Genomic DNA, 16512 nt, shown 5'->3' with positions numbered 1-16512 from the left:
TTAAAATGTGTTTTAAAAGTTATTAAAACTGAAAATAAAATCAAAACTCTGCACAGTTGGTGTTGTGCTAAAATATTAATGATAATGTCAAAACATAGTGAGAAAATAACTCAACACACATACTTTTTTGCTCCACAGGTGTCTCAGGAGGGGACTCCTCTTTGACTAAGGTACTCCTCAGCTCAGCAATGAGCGTCCCTGAATACACACCCCTGTCCTCCCAGATGGACAGTATCCTTTCCACTGCTTTGATCACTTTGGGGTCACCTTCATGGCTAGAGGAAGGAGATGAGATGACAGAATAAGTACAAGGGAGGCCAGAGATTTATGTTGCTGGAATGACATTTGTTTTATTCATGTGTGAGGAATTTCTTTGAATGAATAAAACACAGACAAGGACAGAGCAGAAAGTGAGAGGACAAAGGATGAGGCTGAGAGGAAGGAGAGGATAAACAGGACAACCAAGACAAATATTACCACTGCATCTAATATGGTTTATATCACTACTCAGTGACATAATGCTCCCCCACCCACGCACAAAAACACATCTCTACATCGAACTTACTTGACCAGCAAGAAGGCTTCAGGAAGCACCTCAGCAAACGCTGTACGATAGACGATGGCATTTTTCCTTTTACAGTTCTGAATGACATCATTGGCGAGGTAAAACAGGTTGAGTCTGTGAGGGGCATCAGCTGTTAGAGGACGGAGAGACAGTGATGTTAGTTTGACTAAGAAGGTAGAAATTCTGCTCAGGAACATCATTGACAGTTTTTAAATATTTGCAGACATCAGTGGTGCTCAACGTATGGATTATTTTTATGCATGACCAATTAATTATCTACTCTATGTCAAGTGACAAGCATCCGATATTGATGACTAGAACATAAAAAACTAGAAATCAGTCTGACACAGCCAAACACAAAAATATATCAAAAAGAGCAAACAAATCTTTTTCATATGTAAAGCTGTAAATATGAAATGTCTGGTGTTTATTTAATAAATGACAATACTTGAAAATAATAATAATAATAATGTGACTAATTATCTATCAATCAATCAAACTTATTTCATTAGAAATCTAAACCGAAGAAAAGGTCAAGAAAGAGAGAGCGAGAGTCATGTAAGAGAGGTAAGAGCGTAATCAGAGGTTACATGACATTTAACCAACATTACATCACACCATGATCACACCATGATCACAGTCTTTGTTGCCATTTATGTTTTTGTAATGAACAGAGGTTTTGAAGGGTAATGAAAAAACAGCAGCCTTTAGCCTACAATATTATCAATAATATTCATTAACAATATTATTGATAATATTATTCATACTTTAAAGGGTGAATTCACCTTTTTCCACAAACTCTTTCTTTAATTCATCAAAATAAGCAAACTTTTCAACGACACAATGCAGTTATCTCATTAAAGAATAAGTTAGCAAAACTAAGAATTATTCCCAGCCTTCTGTGCTAACTTAGGTTACCTGACAATCTTAGAAACTGTGTTACACACATGATTTCATTAGGTATAATAACCAGCCATACAAATGCAAAACAACTACATTAATACATCTAATAGATAGAGGAAAAAAAACATTTCTTACTCAAAGCACAAACTTTACGTTACCACTTTCTCATTACAGCAGGACAAACAAAAAACAGTTGTATCCTTTTTAAGGGTGAAAGTGCTGGGTCAACCATCACAAAATATAAAGCTACTACTACTGTCACACTGCAGAACTAAACACAGCTTACAACACACCACAATTAATGCAAACAGAAAGCTGAGAGAAAGGCAAGACAAGAGTGAGCCAAGGTCACACCTAACTTTCTACCACTCAACCTTGACACAGAAGTCCATACTAAAATTCCCTCCTTATGTCCAGCCAGAGACACAGAAATGTCTTTGCAACATCCAAACAGCAGCACATCAAAAACACAAATCCACTTAACAGACAAAAGAAATTCTCCTGCATTAATCACAACAAAGAGCTCTGAATCTACAGGAAGAAAAGGTAATTACAGTAATAATCAGTTGCCCATTTATTTCATTTCCATTAAAACCAACAAATGTTTCTGTGACAGGAACTAGACAAACCTCCATCATTCAAAAAAAAAAAAAGAACATCTTAATGTTAGCATAATGGCACAAACAATAAGCCTTTGTAAAATAAAACTGGAACTATTAAGTGTATTTGGACTGCTATTGCAAGCAGAAACAGATTAAAGAAAGATCACGATGACCCTGAACCATGAGCTGACAGTATTTTCCCTGATAACTAGTCTATATAAGCAAATAAAAAAGTAAAATATAAGAATAGAGAATTGGCATAGCTGAGGGCCATCACCAAAAGGTTACTGCACCCTATTAAATATTTCTCACAATTATACTTCATACTCGGCCAGTGCAACTAACAGTTATGTTCGTTATCATTAATGTCACTTTTCAGTTGTTTAGTCTAAAATATCAAAACAAGAGAAAGCTTAAAGCATGTTTAAACATGATTTGTCTGACCAACCCTAAAATATTTTATTTCTAATGATATAAAATATAAAAAGCATCATAATTTCAGCAACATTGTTCCTTAATAAAGAATCTAAACAATGAATCGACCATCAAAATCTGTTTCCTGTGCATTTTAGTCAATTGACTACTTGATAAATTGACAAATTGATTTACATATTCAGCTGTTAATATACCTTGAATAAATACATAATACATGCAGCTCTATGCAGATGGTCATCATTCAATGACTCTCATATCTTTCGCCACACATACTGTTTCAGTGTTTTAGACTTTTAAACATCTCAGGTTTGTCCTTGTCCACTTGTGTTCTGAAGAACATTTTTTTTCTTTGACAATGATTACTCCTGCACCAGACCTCTTCAATATGGGCTCTGGTAATGGGCTTTATAATACATACACAGACTCAAATTATCACCTCACAGTTGTATGCCTCCACCAACCAGTCAAGATGCAGTTTACATCCATGTCTGTCGCGATTCAAGACTTTGAAGTTATAAACAAATGGTATTCAGTGTATTTTATAGTGCTGAATAACGGCCAGAAGTGTCTTTGCAGGACATTATGATGTCACTGTGAAGATGACCTTTGACCTTTTGGATATAAACTGTCATCACTTCATAATTTTACTTATTTAAACATCTGTGTGGAATTTTGTCATAATTAACATATGAATTCTTGACTTATGGCCAAAAGATATTTCTGGGATCACAGCGGCCTTAATCTTTGACCTCCAAAATCAGCTTGTCCTTGAGTCCAAGCGGACATTTATGTCAGATGTAATTAAATTTCCCTGCAAGTGTTCCTAAGATATCACGTCCACAAGAATGGGACTGATGGACAACCTGATAACATAATGCATCAGGCCATGGCTGCTGCTGGCACAGAGGCATATAAACAGGTTTACATGTCACGTGTTGTCAGATCTTGTAGCAAAGGCTCATGCAATACAACATGAAACAAACAAAAATAAAGACATAGTGTTTCGGAAGATGAAACCAAACAGCAACCACAGACCAGACTGAGAAGCACAACCTGTTACTGTTAAATCAACTCACACACTTGAGTGCAGTAAAATACCAGCGGCAAACTTAACAACCACCAGAATCGTCTCTTGCCCTTTGTTCACACTACAAAGCAAAAGATCCACAAAGCCAAACCTACAAACAGAGGCAGAAGCAAAGATGATAATTACATTCCAGACCTCAGTTCAACAAAGACAGCTCAGGGTGAATGTCATGATACAAACTAAAAAGCTGTACACTGATAAGATCTAAACAGCGCACCCATTAAGGAAAGCATCAAAAGTTAAGTTATTTTCATCATCAACCTGTATCAGTTTTCTTTATTGCCAATGAATTACTCTATGAAATACCGAAATATCATGACAAATTCATACCACAGATGCCTATTCAAGGTGACTGCACCTTCACAATAAGCAAATGCTTTGTTTGACTGTTTCTACTGTGGATTCATCAGTCAATAGACTTTTTCAACACTGTTGAAAAGATGGAGTCCTTTTCATTAAATAACAGCAGTTCCTCAAATAACAGCACTATGTAGCAGATGTCCTCAATAACCTGTCTGCGGGCCCTGAGCAAAGATTTGCTGATCAGCTCCTGCTGCCTTCAAGTTCCCATCAAGTTCAGTGCACATCAGATCACACACAAAAGAAAGAAGCTTCCACATATTGTAAACAGAAGCGGTTTTAAACTTTAAAAAATGCAACATGTGAGACTAAAACAATAAAATATGTTAGAATTACATTTTAACTTGGGGCTCCTATGCAAGATAAGACCGCGAGGTTATTTAACAATGTCAGACCCGGTCCATAGTGTGCAAATTCCCATACAAATTTACATAATGGCCAAATAGGAAGTGATAGGTGACCCCTGTAGGTGGGACCCCAGGAGTATTTCCCGGCTTGACAAGCACTTTACAACTGCGGTTAACGACACAAAAGCAACAGACATAAACAATTATATTACTGAAGGAATTAAGTTTGCTCTGTCAACAAGTAAGGCAGCGTTAGCTTACAATGGCAATGGAAAATATTTTATCAAGCAGGAAGTGATAACACTGAACATCAACTTAGCACAGCATTGGGTGCTAGCTGGCTTCAGTCGGAGGAGCGCTCGTTTTAAACTCCACGGTTCCCCTGTGCTCCAGACTGGGACACATTTTTCAATTAGTAAGTAAAACAAAACAGAATAAGAAATAAAACAAAATGTAATTTCGATGTTATTTAAACAACTAGACTGTGATCGCTGTGTCAAAACGAGCACACAACAGCCGGAGTAGCAACGGTCAGTTTACCGGGCAGCAAAGCTACTTACATTTCTTCAAACACTTCATCCAGTGTCGCACGATCAGGCTGTGGTACTTCTTGTTGTCGATGCACCACGTTGACAGTCCTTGAATTGAATCCATCGTATTTGTGACAGTTTGAAACTTCCTGGCTAGAGTAGACTCCATGGATCCGCCAGAAGCGGCTCCTGCTCCCGCTGCCATGACCGGGGGAGGTCCCGCGGCACTCTGACACTTCAACTGACACCGACTGACGTTAGCCGAGGCTAGCACTTAGCTTCGCATGTTAGCTCAGCATAGCACAGACGTTACCGCGTTCAGCAGCCGCTCAGCTGCCATTGTAGTGTTACAAAGCCTTAAATGTGCTTTATGCTGTTGGCTTCTAGAAATTATCCGCCGCAAGCGTTTCTACCACCGCTGATAGTTTATATCATTTAATGTTTAAAGCTACAATTTAGCGCCTTACGACATCCACACAGAAGTCTGTTTACTCGTTGCTGGTGGAGCGATGAAGGACACTTCCGCAAACACGACGTGAATATAGCGCCACCCAGTGTCACGGATGCCAATATTTATTAGTGCCACCTGGCTGCCTCTTACTGGTATTAACTTACTGTAAAGTAACTAATAACTGAAGTAAGTAATAAATAATAACTAATAAATGTTGTGGAGTAAAAAGTACAATATTGCCCTCTGAAATGTAGTGAAGTAGAAACAGAGTGATGGAGATTGAAGTCTGACTTTACATATATGTTTCACCAGAATCACTAGACTTTTACTGTCTGATAATAAATTAATAACGGATCAATTTATGAAAAATTTTATCAAGTGATTGATTAAATTTTCATTTAAATCATACATTATGTCAAGGTAGAATAAAATTCCTGTTAAAGCAAAAACAGCTGGATAATCAAAGCTCTAGCTTCTAGTTTCTCTCTGTGTTTGGTTTTAATTAAATTTTTATGTGGCACAGCCTTTAAATGTTAAAGCAGGAAAACTTTTCAAAAAATTAGCAACCACCCTATATTTTGATGAACCACGTCATTCTTTTAATATATAAAAATATGTGCATTTATCAATCGCCAGTAATGACAATTTCATTATAAGAAACAAAGAAATAGCCTAAAACAAATAACACTAAAAACAAAAAACAGTAAGGACATGTATCTGGGGAATAACATTTTCACTCAACTTTCAGTATTCTCCTACTTCACAAATGTTGTTTCACAGATGTGTATCTCAGCACAGCAAAACCTGTACTATAGGATGCTACATGATGACATTTTATATACCAAAACAACACTACACTATTGTTCTCTACTGCATGCTTGCACTTTTGATTTTTAAAAACCTAACCCCAGGGACATCTACACAGCAGCACATTTGGTTTGCAATGACACATTTGGTGAGATGATGATGTTACCATCATTAGTTAAATAATACACTTTTTGTATAACTGCAGAGGGAATTTCAGTCTACTTTTCAGGCTTTATGGTTTATGGTTACCTTTAAGGCAGACTGGTGACAAACTACCAGGGATGAAATGCCATTCAACATGAATGATATCCAATTTAAAATATGGTGGAACAATACCCAAATGCTATAAACAACTGGATGGAGTTTTATGATATCTCAATGACATTATTCCTTGGTACATAATCAACAGTAAAGCACTTTGAGTGACACAAATTTTACAACAGCAAATCAATGATACAAATCCATTTTAAATGGGACACAGAAGCTGTTCTTTGCCTTCATTATGACACACTGCATTTTAGGGCATTTTGTGTGAAAAATACTTTTTATGCCTATCAGCCACTTCCATCCATTGTGCTAAAATGAAAGCATTACAACTAAAACACAAAAAGAGGAGTTTTCTCAGAATGTCTCTCAGTCAAGGAGCTGTAAAGCACTCATCTCTGGTGTAACACACAACTGGCAACATGAGTCTGCCAATGGAATCAAGATTTTCAAGTACTGCTCCTCTTAAACACAGCTTTCATAAACTGTCATACCACAACTCTTTTAATGTTAATAGATGTGTAACATTTCCTTATTGTCATCCAAAGTGCAGTTGCATTGATTCTAATTCACAAAAGATCAAATATATTATTCCCATTTACTTTTCTATTTTAAAAAAGTCATTCAAAAGTCATGTCTGTAATAAAATACCACATTTTCAAGTCTTTCTAACCAAAACAAGTTCACTCTCTAGCTACCTAAAGGAGCAACTGATATGATAATATCCAGCCAACTCAAAAATTAAAAATCTGTCAGGTTGTGGTATTTCCCATGTAGCATTTTGCTGTTTTACCTCAAGTTCAACTACATCCGTTCTTATTTACATAGAAACAGGGGTATGTGTGTTAAGTATATAGTGTGAGGTAAGGTGCATTTGAAATAATAATGCAAAATGATTTTGTTTGGCAGATTTGGGCAGCAGCTACATACCTCTACTCTATTATACAATAAAGCAGCTGGCAAAAAAACTACCCTTCCTAAATGCCATTTTTAAATCATCTGTGTTCATGATTGAAATATCTGTGTATCTGCACAGCACTGTGTATTTCATCGTTTAATTGTTTGGTCTATGAAATGGAAGAAAATGGTGACACATGCCAATAAGTTGCTAGAGCACTAGCCTTAAAAAAAATCATCTGATGTAAGATGCTGGAAACTGCCAATTTATTTTTGTTTGAAAAAAAAAAAATATTTTATATACAACTGACTAACAGCTTTAAACTGCACCAGCAAGGATTGTCTTTATTTGCTCACTTTCATAAAAGTGAGATATCTGCTATTTCTGTTTTTCACTAATGGCATGAAATCCCATACGGTGTCTATTAGGGCTGTATTCCATGATATGAAACACAAAAGAGAACACAAACTGCTTTAACACATTACACTTGTATAATACTTCCAAAATTTTTTAACTTAGTAAAAGTCAATGTATACAAAAGGATGGTGCAATAACTCTGGTGTAATCAAAAAACCACATTGGATACTTAGGGGTTAAAGAGTGTCTATCTTCATTTCTCCTCCTCCTCTTCTGGTTTTACATGGCTTGCAGCCATCACAGACTGACTCTGCACCTAACTTTATGCTTATGTAATTAGGTCCGCCCTCTCCCTTCGCTCTGGCTGGCAATGCTGTGGCTCCTCCATGTGGTAGCAAGGTCAACTAAGGCCAGCTAAGGTGAGTCATTTGTAGTAATGGTGTCGCTTGAAGACACTGAGCTATCCTGTGTGGCTGGGCTGCCACAAAAGGAGGGCGGAGGAATCTCAGGCTGCTTCCGGTTCTCATTTTCCCTGCTGCAACATGAATGTAACAGCCTGCTTAAAGTGCCAGTGCTATCTGTAAACTCATGTCCAGCTCTGCAGCTGCACCCAGCTGCTTCAACGGTTTCTACCTCTGTAGTTTTCCGTTTTTTAGGGGATCCAGGTAGACAGGCAGAGACAGAGTCGAGTGAAGTCGAAGACTGGCTGCTCCCATATTTTTCATGTTCATGGTGCTTGTGCTTGGTTGGGATTTCACCAGCATGGTCAGGGTCTGACCAGCTCAGTTTCCTCTTCTGGAATGGGAAAGTAAAACCATAAATAACAACTGGAACAAACCAAGGTCTTAAAGGAAAACTGCAGTTTATTACAGTTGGAGCTGGGCTGAGTTCTTTGAGATATAAAAGAAAATCAAAGTCATAAGAAGGTATAGCTTTATTTTATAGTCTTGACAACTATAAAAGGAGTTCCTATCTTCAGCCACCTCTTAATATTCTTTATAGGTTTAATGTAGATCCACCTAACCTGTACAGTAAGATTGTTTTTGTAATAAAAATAAGGCACTCTCATGTGGTCACAAGGGTAACATCCAGTGTGAACCTCACCTTAACTGGCATGTGGAGCTGATTTTGGTGCCAGTGTGGTGAAAGCTGGGGAGTGACTGTCTGGATTGGTGTGTCTATGGGTCGATATGCCACCTGAGGGAACCACATTTTTAGCATCATCTCTATCTGCAGCAGATTTTGGAGGTATTTCTCACTGCAGAAAGAAAAGGAACAAGCATTAATGACAATGCTGGGTATGGATAACAATAGTTTCACTACTGTCATAATATTAGGCTTGCTACTTGTCATGGTCTTACCCCATTTCAGGTTTCTGTAGAATTCCAAGAATCCTCTGCAATCTGTCTATGGCAACAGTCTGCTGGAAACTGGTTAAACCTGCCACAAATACATAAATACCATCCAAATGTCAAGGAAAGAGGGAACTGAGGTGGGTAATTACAGGCTAGAGAAGAGATAATAATCATGTTTGATATTGCTCAGCCACATACCTTTGTCAAATCGCCCTGTCTTTAGTCCATGTAGAAGCTCAAGCAAAGGACGGACAAACCTGTGCAAATCTGCACACTGAGAAAATAAGGAGAAGGTCAAGCTTCACTGCTATGATTGATCTGCCTGATAAAAATACTGAAACAAAGACTTGGTAATTAGTTTAACGGCACTCACCTTCTGAGCGAAGGCCAGGTCGCCCGGTGTCGCCGATGACGAACCTAGTGTGGCAGCTCCAGGAGAAGAGGCTGAGTCGGGATGTTTCGTTTCATCAGGGCAGCATTTAGACTGGTCACCCTTAGACCTCGAACGCGGCTCATCTGAGTGAGCTGGAAAATCAAGGTAATTTCCAGATAATGTGATTCCTTCATGAGCTGAGCTGGACTTTCTTCTTCCACCGTCCCCCTCTCCCTCTGAGAAGATGTCTGCTTCGTCCTCAGTCTGCTCACTCTCACTGAGGACTAAGCTGGATGTGGAGGGTATTGAGTCGTAAGATGGCCATTTGGAAGAACTGCCCAATGAATTCATCTACAGGGACAAGAAGACAAGGGAAGAGACAAACAGGAGAGTGGGATAAAGCTATTAGGTGCATACTATACAGAGAAATAATCATCTCCAAACAGAACTTCAACTGACAAGTACAAGGTTTGGCACTAGGCAAAATCAAACAGGTTCAAACAGATAGGTTTTCACATTAAAAGGTACATCATCAGTTTACCACATAATACAGGAAATATGTTTGATGTCTTTCAATTGTGCAAACCAAAGCATTCATATCAAAATTCTGACTTTTCTTATGTACATTTTGTACATTCAATACAATATGATACTGGCTAAATGAAAGGTCACAACACCTCTGAACAGATATTTCAGCATTGTTGCTTTGGGGAATGACTGTTGTTATGTTTAGAAGATACTGACACATGAGAAATTGTTGAACATCATCAGTAATACTGGTATGAAACAGCACACACATTCATTTTTCTTATTACTTAGTCTTAATTTTGCAATGTAGCCTTCACAGATAAAGAAAACATAGAGTTACATCAGTCCATAAATAGCTATCTGTTCTCATATCACAATGTATATCACATCAACCAACCCTTATTACACAGTAAAGGGTGTTGTTAAAGTTATTCATCTCACAATCTCAATATTGAGATTAATATCTTCACTCAGTCTCTGTAAGTACAATGTAATCAATATGAGGACACGGCAAATTGTCAACTTTCGAAAGATTATCACATCACATGTCAAGAAAGCGCAAACGACCTACACTTGTATGGCTATGCAAATCAACTCGTGTGTGTGTGTGTGTGTGTGTGTAGAAAAGTTGGGTCATTTGAGGACAGACGTGTAGTTCTCTGTTACCTCGTGTGACGTCAACAGCAATAATAAATCAGCAGTATGATTTCACAATAAAAGTCTTGTTCTCAGCAGGATGTTCATAACTGACGCAATCTTTACAGTAAGCATTAAACATAAAATATGACGTTTGATCCTGAAGAAAAATAATATTAAAGGTTATGACAGGAAGTGGGTAATAATACGTAATTAGCGTAAAACTATTTATAAGTCGAGTATGAAACCGCCAACGTTACCTTAAAACAGAAAACTGGCAGAGCTTCTTACCTTCCAGGTGGAGCAGAACTGGGTTCACAAAAGCGGTCTAACAAAACGGCAACGCTTGAGAAGGCACCTTAACGCCTCTTGAACAAGTGGAAAATTTCAAGTCTCACAGACGAAACTTCAACAACTAACGGCTATTTTTTTGAGTGTAGATATGTACACACAGCGGCCACGCCTCTTATCCAGTTTACGCTCAGGTCCTCCCTGTTGCCTCCGTCTCTTCCCGTGTACCGTTTATTTTGTCAGCTTTCCAACCTGTCCTGCACTAAAAGTACCCACGGAGCGCAACGGACACCACACGTGCTGAATAGGTACGTTGCCGCGATTGGCTGAAGATGGGTTCGCTCTACTCTCATTGGCTCTGGGGCTTGACCAATCAGGAGCGTTCGCGGCGCCGGTTGGCTGGCATATGTGTAGATCCCACCGCACTCTCAACGGCAGCACGTGTGGGTGGTGTGGCTGGAAAACGAGGAGAACAGCACGCGGCAGCTGGCATCTGTTTAAAATTTTGGTATGCAAATTGGGCCTGGTTTAACAGACCTGCTGCAGCAAGACTTTAGAGGAAAATAACGGCATAATTACAAGCCAGGAAGTCTGGTTTTTGTTTCCTATACCCCTTTTCAGTGTTTTTTTTTTTCGTCTGTTTACCTTTATTGTCATCTATTTTTCTTTAAGAAGACACAGCAAGGAAGTGCAAGCTATATATCTGAATATACAGATATAATACAGGCTGTTTTTTTAAATAAAGATGATTAAAAGAGGTATAAAACATCACATATTTATCTGTACAATCCACCACCCTCCATGGCTGGATTAATCTCCCAAAGGGCCCTGGGGAAAAGATTTGTTGTTGGGCCCCCACTCTCTGATGTGATTTCCTGAGGATGATATGGGGGGCTGGGGGATTTCCCCCTCTGGTCTATATATGGCAACAAGCTTGATAAGTGATTCATATGTTTATTTTTTTTAAAGCAAAAATGCCAAAAATTCACTGGCACCATGTTCCCATAATTAAATATTTGCTAGTTTTTCTGTGATAGTAAACTCAACATGTTTCTATTTTTGACAGCTAGTCAGACCAAATTAGACAGTAATATATGTTGATTTGGGTTTCAGGAATACCAATAGGCATTTTCATAAGTTTCTGATGTTTTATTCACTGAACAATAAATTGATTATTAAAGAAAATTACCATGAAAAGGTAATTGCAGTTACAGTCTTACTGTGATGATATTACACAACTTATCAAAAGTTTATTTAATATTTACTTGACACACACACAAAACAAGAAAAAAAATAATAAAGTAATTTGATAAAACACAACTTTCTCCAATCTCCAATTAATCAAATTTCATATCTTCGATCAGTTTGTTCAGTGTGTTTATTTTGTGTCTGTTGTGTGATTTCCCATGATGTGTTTTAGATCTGTAGAAGAAGAGTAAGTACAGCTTTGAACAGCTATTTCAAGGAACAATATAACCTTTAAAAAAATAAAAGCACTGACACAGTTCTGTTTGTGTTTGTGCACTAGACTCTCCAGTTTCTGTACTGCTTATGCTGAAGTTAATGTAGATAAGACTGACAAGCTTATGAAATATGGCATCATAGTCCTATTAGAGCCACAGACACAAGGCTTAGAATGCAGTCTTGCATAGTTACATAATGAGATTGCTATATTGTGGAGGAGTGAATCACTTCTTTTGTCACATGCAAAAACAGAATGATATTACCTGCAGGAGGATGAGGTAACCACCTGAGTAGCTGAAAAAGCTGCTTACAGCCAAAAAGTACATGTTTATGGTGAGCATGATAAAGATCATGCTAAATATTTTTAGTTTAAGAGCAGGAACAAGGTATTGAAGGTATGGCAGAATTAAAGGAAGGTTAGTGAAAGCATGATGGGACAAAACAGATGCTGCTATTATTATAGGTGTGGAGGAGAGATTCAGTTTCAGTTTCTGCCAGAATTACAGCTCAAATCATACTGATGAATTGCCATTGTAATTGCTGTTATCACAAAGTGATTTAATTAAAACTGGATGGGGCTCTAACAGGCCCACAGAATTTCCAAACAGTCCCTTTGGGTCCACATGCAAATCAGCACATCAGTAATGTTCTTTTTATGGTGGACTGTTTGTGTCAGTCTTGTCACAGCCTCCTTGGTACCTTATGAAAACAGACTTGATGCATGCCCCTGAAGTTTACATAAGGACATTTAGTTCCAGATTTTTTGATTGCAATATAGATACAATCTCCGTGCAAACACCACCAGCCAATACTATCAGCTGGTAGAGAAACCATGCAAACAGTGGTGGCCCAAGCCAACACCTTTCTCTCTGCAGAGTGGTGAACACTGTGAGAGAGCTGAAGGCTCTTCATTACAAATATATGGTTGTTAGCTGTTGGAATCAAACAAATTAAAAATCAGGACATAACAAATGAGCATAAACAGCAGCCAACATGTTCTATTTTTTCATGTGTATGGTTTGTGGAGGTTGGTCATGTTCTAACCAGGTGTGACCAGGTTTGTGGTGCGACAGGGGCCCTAAGGATTTTGCCCATTTGGAAAGGAGCCAATGAAAATGTTTGTACATTTCACAATCATGTTATTGCACACTGACACTGACTGCACAACCTATGTTACACAGACAGTATGACTAAGCCAGACTTGACCTGTAAAAACTTCCGTTCTCCCTTTTCTTGTGAAAACCTACTGAAAGATAATAAATTACACTAATATCCACAGAGAGTTTGAATTATCTGATTAGTTTTTACAATATGATAAGCTGGTCAGTTCTTTAAAGAGTCAGCAGCAGTGTTTTCCTCTCTCTAGTAGTTTGTAGACATGCAGGTGGGTAAAAGGAAATTCAAATTACGTTAAAACAATTCTTGTACTAGAGGCAGACATCTCAGAAAAATATGAGCTACAGCCAGAAGTAAGAGAGAATTCTATTTAAATGTAAGTGATTTAGGCATCTGAAAAAGGAATCAGACAGGAGTCAAGTCTCTTCAGTTTAAAATATAGGTAATTTATCTTACTGCTCCCTCAGTCCTTACAATGCCACCCACTGACTGAAGCTGCAGGACTGGGAACAACATGACCTAGTAACCTGAGAGACAAGGGAGCCTGATGAAAAATGTTTACCTTTCCTTGTGTGAGGGAGGCGAGAGCAAGTGTGCACATTAAGAACTCATGCGGTGAGAACTTGGGTCTGGCAGATGTCCATGGCTGCGTCTCACTTGGTTGACATCATCAGCAGACATTAACACCACACTGTGCAGTAGTGACCTTGAAATAATTTACAGAAAGCTGCTGCTGAGCGGAGACCCCATTCACACAAAAAACATCTCCCTGCATTGTTTGAATTTCCTCCAGCAAATGAGGTCACATCCAACTATTTTCAAAGCTTTTACAGGAGCAAAATCTCACCTTATACTGAATCTTATACACTTCTGTGATTATGGAATATATTGGTTTGTTTACATAGAAGTTTAACTGATACATACTCTTTAAACAACTTCAAAATTTTCAGAAAATGTCATACATTTATTAGTTTTTTCATTAGCAAGATTGTGTGTGATTCATAAACAAAAAATATCCAACCAAGTGTTCCTTCACCTGCGTATTACAACCAAGAAATAAATGGAAACAAATGGAAAACAATGTTCTGTGTTAACTTGAAAATGAATGCACACTTATTAACTGTTAAACAATGTGGCAACATGAAAGCCATTATTTTCAGTATTTTCCAAAGTTCATTTAGATGGGACAGTGACACCGTGTTGGTATTGTTTGCTTCCTCCGCTCTGCTGGCTCCGTCTCAACCAGTCCATTGATAACATCCTGTTTCATCACACTCCATTTCCTTAGCAGCCAAGCCAGGGATCCTCTCTGTTCGTCCTAGAGATGAAGGCAATTTTCCTGGCCATTTCCATGTGGTAGATGCGCCTACAGTTCTCAAAATTCTTCCGCTGGCGCTCTACGTAGGGCTTCTCAAAGTAGCGCTTGCGCTTCACTGTGTCAATAATCCCTTCCTGAGTTAGGATCCTGCAGTATATAGAGAAGAAGTGTGAATAGTTTGGACGTGGGTTGCATGCAAGACACTGTATTCAGTAGGTAAATGGAAGTAGCACCATAAGTGACACTGGCAGAGGAATTCTTCTTATTTTTTGGATTGTTGAGGGTAAATCATTTCTATTTTTATAAATAGAGATATCTTGCTTCGATTGTAAGATTTAAAGTTGAGCTAACTATAACCATTGATAGTCCCACCCTGAAAACAGACATGCATTTCATGACTGATACACAAGAGCTAGTCAATCTGAAAATATGATTTAGACATATTATCATTGGATTTATCAAGTATTCATTTTGTTAAACTATTAAGGTTTACAACTTTTCCAAACAACATATCATATGTAGTTTAAATAGTTTGTTAGGGGACAATAAAAGAAAAACGTCATGCTATTAATTTCCTGTCTTTCATACCTGAAAACCGCTGCTAATGCGACCAAATGTTCAGACATTATTATTCCTAGTGCTTATGTTGCTGCAGACTTTCACCCATTTTAATGTGGTGTTGACGTTATTTCATCTACTTGTGAACCGAGAGAAAATCCCTAAACACACAAAATATTAACGTTTAGCGTCTGTGTATATAAGCAGTGACCCGACTGCGCAGCCGCAGCTCTGTGACATTGAGCGGAAGGCTAACGTTAACTCAGCTCACAGTAGCTTGTCGTCGCCCTGAATAACAACACGTTTTATCTTACGTCTTATATTAAATACACAACCTGTTTAAAGTGTTGTACGCTGCGTCAACGTCGCCGTTTTGGACCATCACTGTCCGCGCAACGAAGCGAAGGTGCCTCGACATGATGAGATTGGTGCTCGCTCGAACGTCGACCGACTAGAAACACGTAACTGGAAAAGATTCCGGCTACAAAAACTCCGCATAAACGCTAGGTGACGCTTCATTCAACCTTTCTCGTGAATGGCCTCTGTCCTGCCCTTGTGTTGGCCTATATTGTTATAATTTGGATTTGGAAGAATTATACATATATTTTGTAGTAATATTTGTGGTAAATTTTCAGTGCTATTTAAAGATGTGTCGTGGAAGAAAAGCAGCATTACTGTATTCTTTTAGTCATTTTGGAGAAATTTCATATTCATGAAGGTAAAGAAATTATGATAGAAAATCATAGCTTGAACATGTAGCAGGAAATATACATTTCAAATAAAGTATCAAAGCAGAAAATGCAAATGATTTAGAAGTTCATCAACCTCAAAGCCTTAAAAATTCAGAACTGCAAATCCCTTTGTTTTTATAGGATTCATTTTGATTTTCCATGAACTCTTAACATTTTATTGATACAGTGCACATGTCAGAGTTAAGTAAATTAAGTATTTACTGTCTTAATGTCCTAAAAAAAAAAAAGGTGAGGATGTGAAGTAAAAAAGTGAACCTCTACTGTTTGCCTTTAAAACAGCACCAGTTCTCCTATGTACACTTGCAACTTACTTACTTACAACTTGCTGCAGTTCTTCTGAGGATTTAGGCTGTCTCAGTTTCTTCTGTAATCCCAGACTGATTTACCATCTGTTGAAGGACTCTTCCTGGTACTTCATGGCTCTAACTGTATATTTGAGGTTGTTATCATGCTGCAAAATGAATTAGAGACTGATCAGACGCCACCCTTTTTTGTTTGTTTGTTTGTTTGTTTTT

At 38.0% G+C, this 16512-nt stretch overlaps 3 protein-coding genes across 3 annotated transcripts in view; all 3 read right to left on the bottom strand.

Annotated features, from left to right (window-relative positions):
* celf3a (cugbp, Elav-like family member 3a) overlaps positions 1 to 5343 on the bottom strand; it is a 42219-nt gene extending 36876 nt beyond the window's left edge. The window contains exons 1-3 of the transcript XR_007809868.1: positions 4860 to 5343; positions 566 to 695; positions 124 to 275 (exon numbers count right to left, since the gene is read on the bottom strand). The gene's annotated coding sequence lies outside the window, so the exon portion shown is untranslated. The remainder of the gene's footprint in view (positions 1 to 123; positions 276 to 565; positions 696 to 4859) is intronic.
* A 511-nt stretch (positions 5344 to 5854) lies between these two features.
* Positions 5855 to 11062, bottom strand: ciarta (circadian associated repressor of transcription a). Its single transcript, XM_018685088.1, has 6 exons — positions 10790 to 11062; positions 9335 to 9685; positions 9160 to 9235; positions 8968 to 9046; positions 8711 to 8864; positions 5855 to 8401 (listed from the first exon to the last, which is right to left on the bottom strand). Exons 2-6 carry the CDS (start codon positions 9683 to 9685, stop codon positions 8021 to 8023), a joined length of 1041 nt encoding a protein of 346 aa, XP_018540604.1. The 5' UTR covers positions 10790 to 11062; the 3' UTR covers positions 5855 to 8020.
* A 3243-nt stretch (positions 11063 to 14305) lies between these two features.
* On the bottom strand, positions 14306 to 15745 carry mrps21 (mitochondrial ribosomal protein S21). Its single transcript, XM_018685085.2, has 2 exons — positions 15581 to 15745; positions 14306 to 14834 (listed from the first exon to the last, which is right to left on the bottom strand). The coding sequence occupies exons 1-2, from the start codon at positions 15661 to 15663 to the stop codon at positions 14654 to 14656; spliced, it is 264 nt and encodes an 87-aa protein (XP_018540601.1). The 5' UTR covers positions 15664 to 15745; the 3' UTR covers positions 14306 to 14653.
* Between the last annotated feature and the right edge of the window lie 767 nt (positions 15746 to 16512).

The sequence above is a fragment of the Lates calcarifer genome, linkage group LG3 (genome assembly GCF_001640805.2).
Source record: "Lates calcarifer isolate ASB-BC8 linkage group LG3, TLL_Latcal_v3, whole genome shotgun sequence".
Taxonomy (NCBI): Eukaryota; Metazoa; Chordata; class Actinopteri; family Centropomidae; genus Lates; species Lates calcarifer.
The sequence above is the reverse complement of the archived record's forward strand: the minus strand, read 5'-3'. Positions and strand labels throughout refer to the sequence as shown.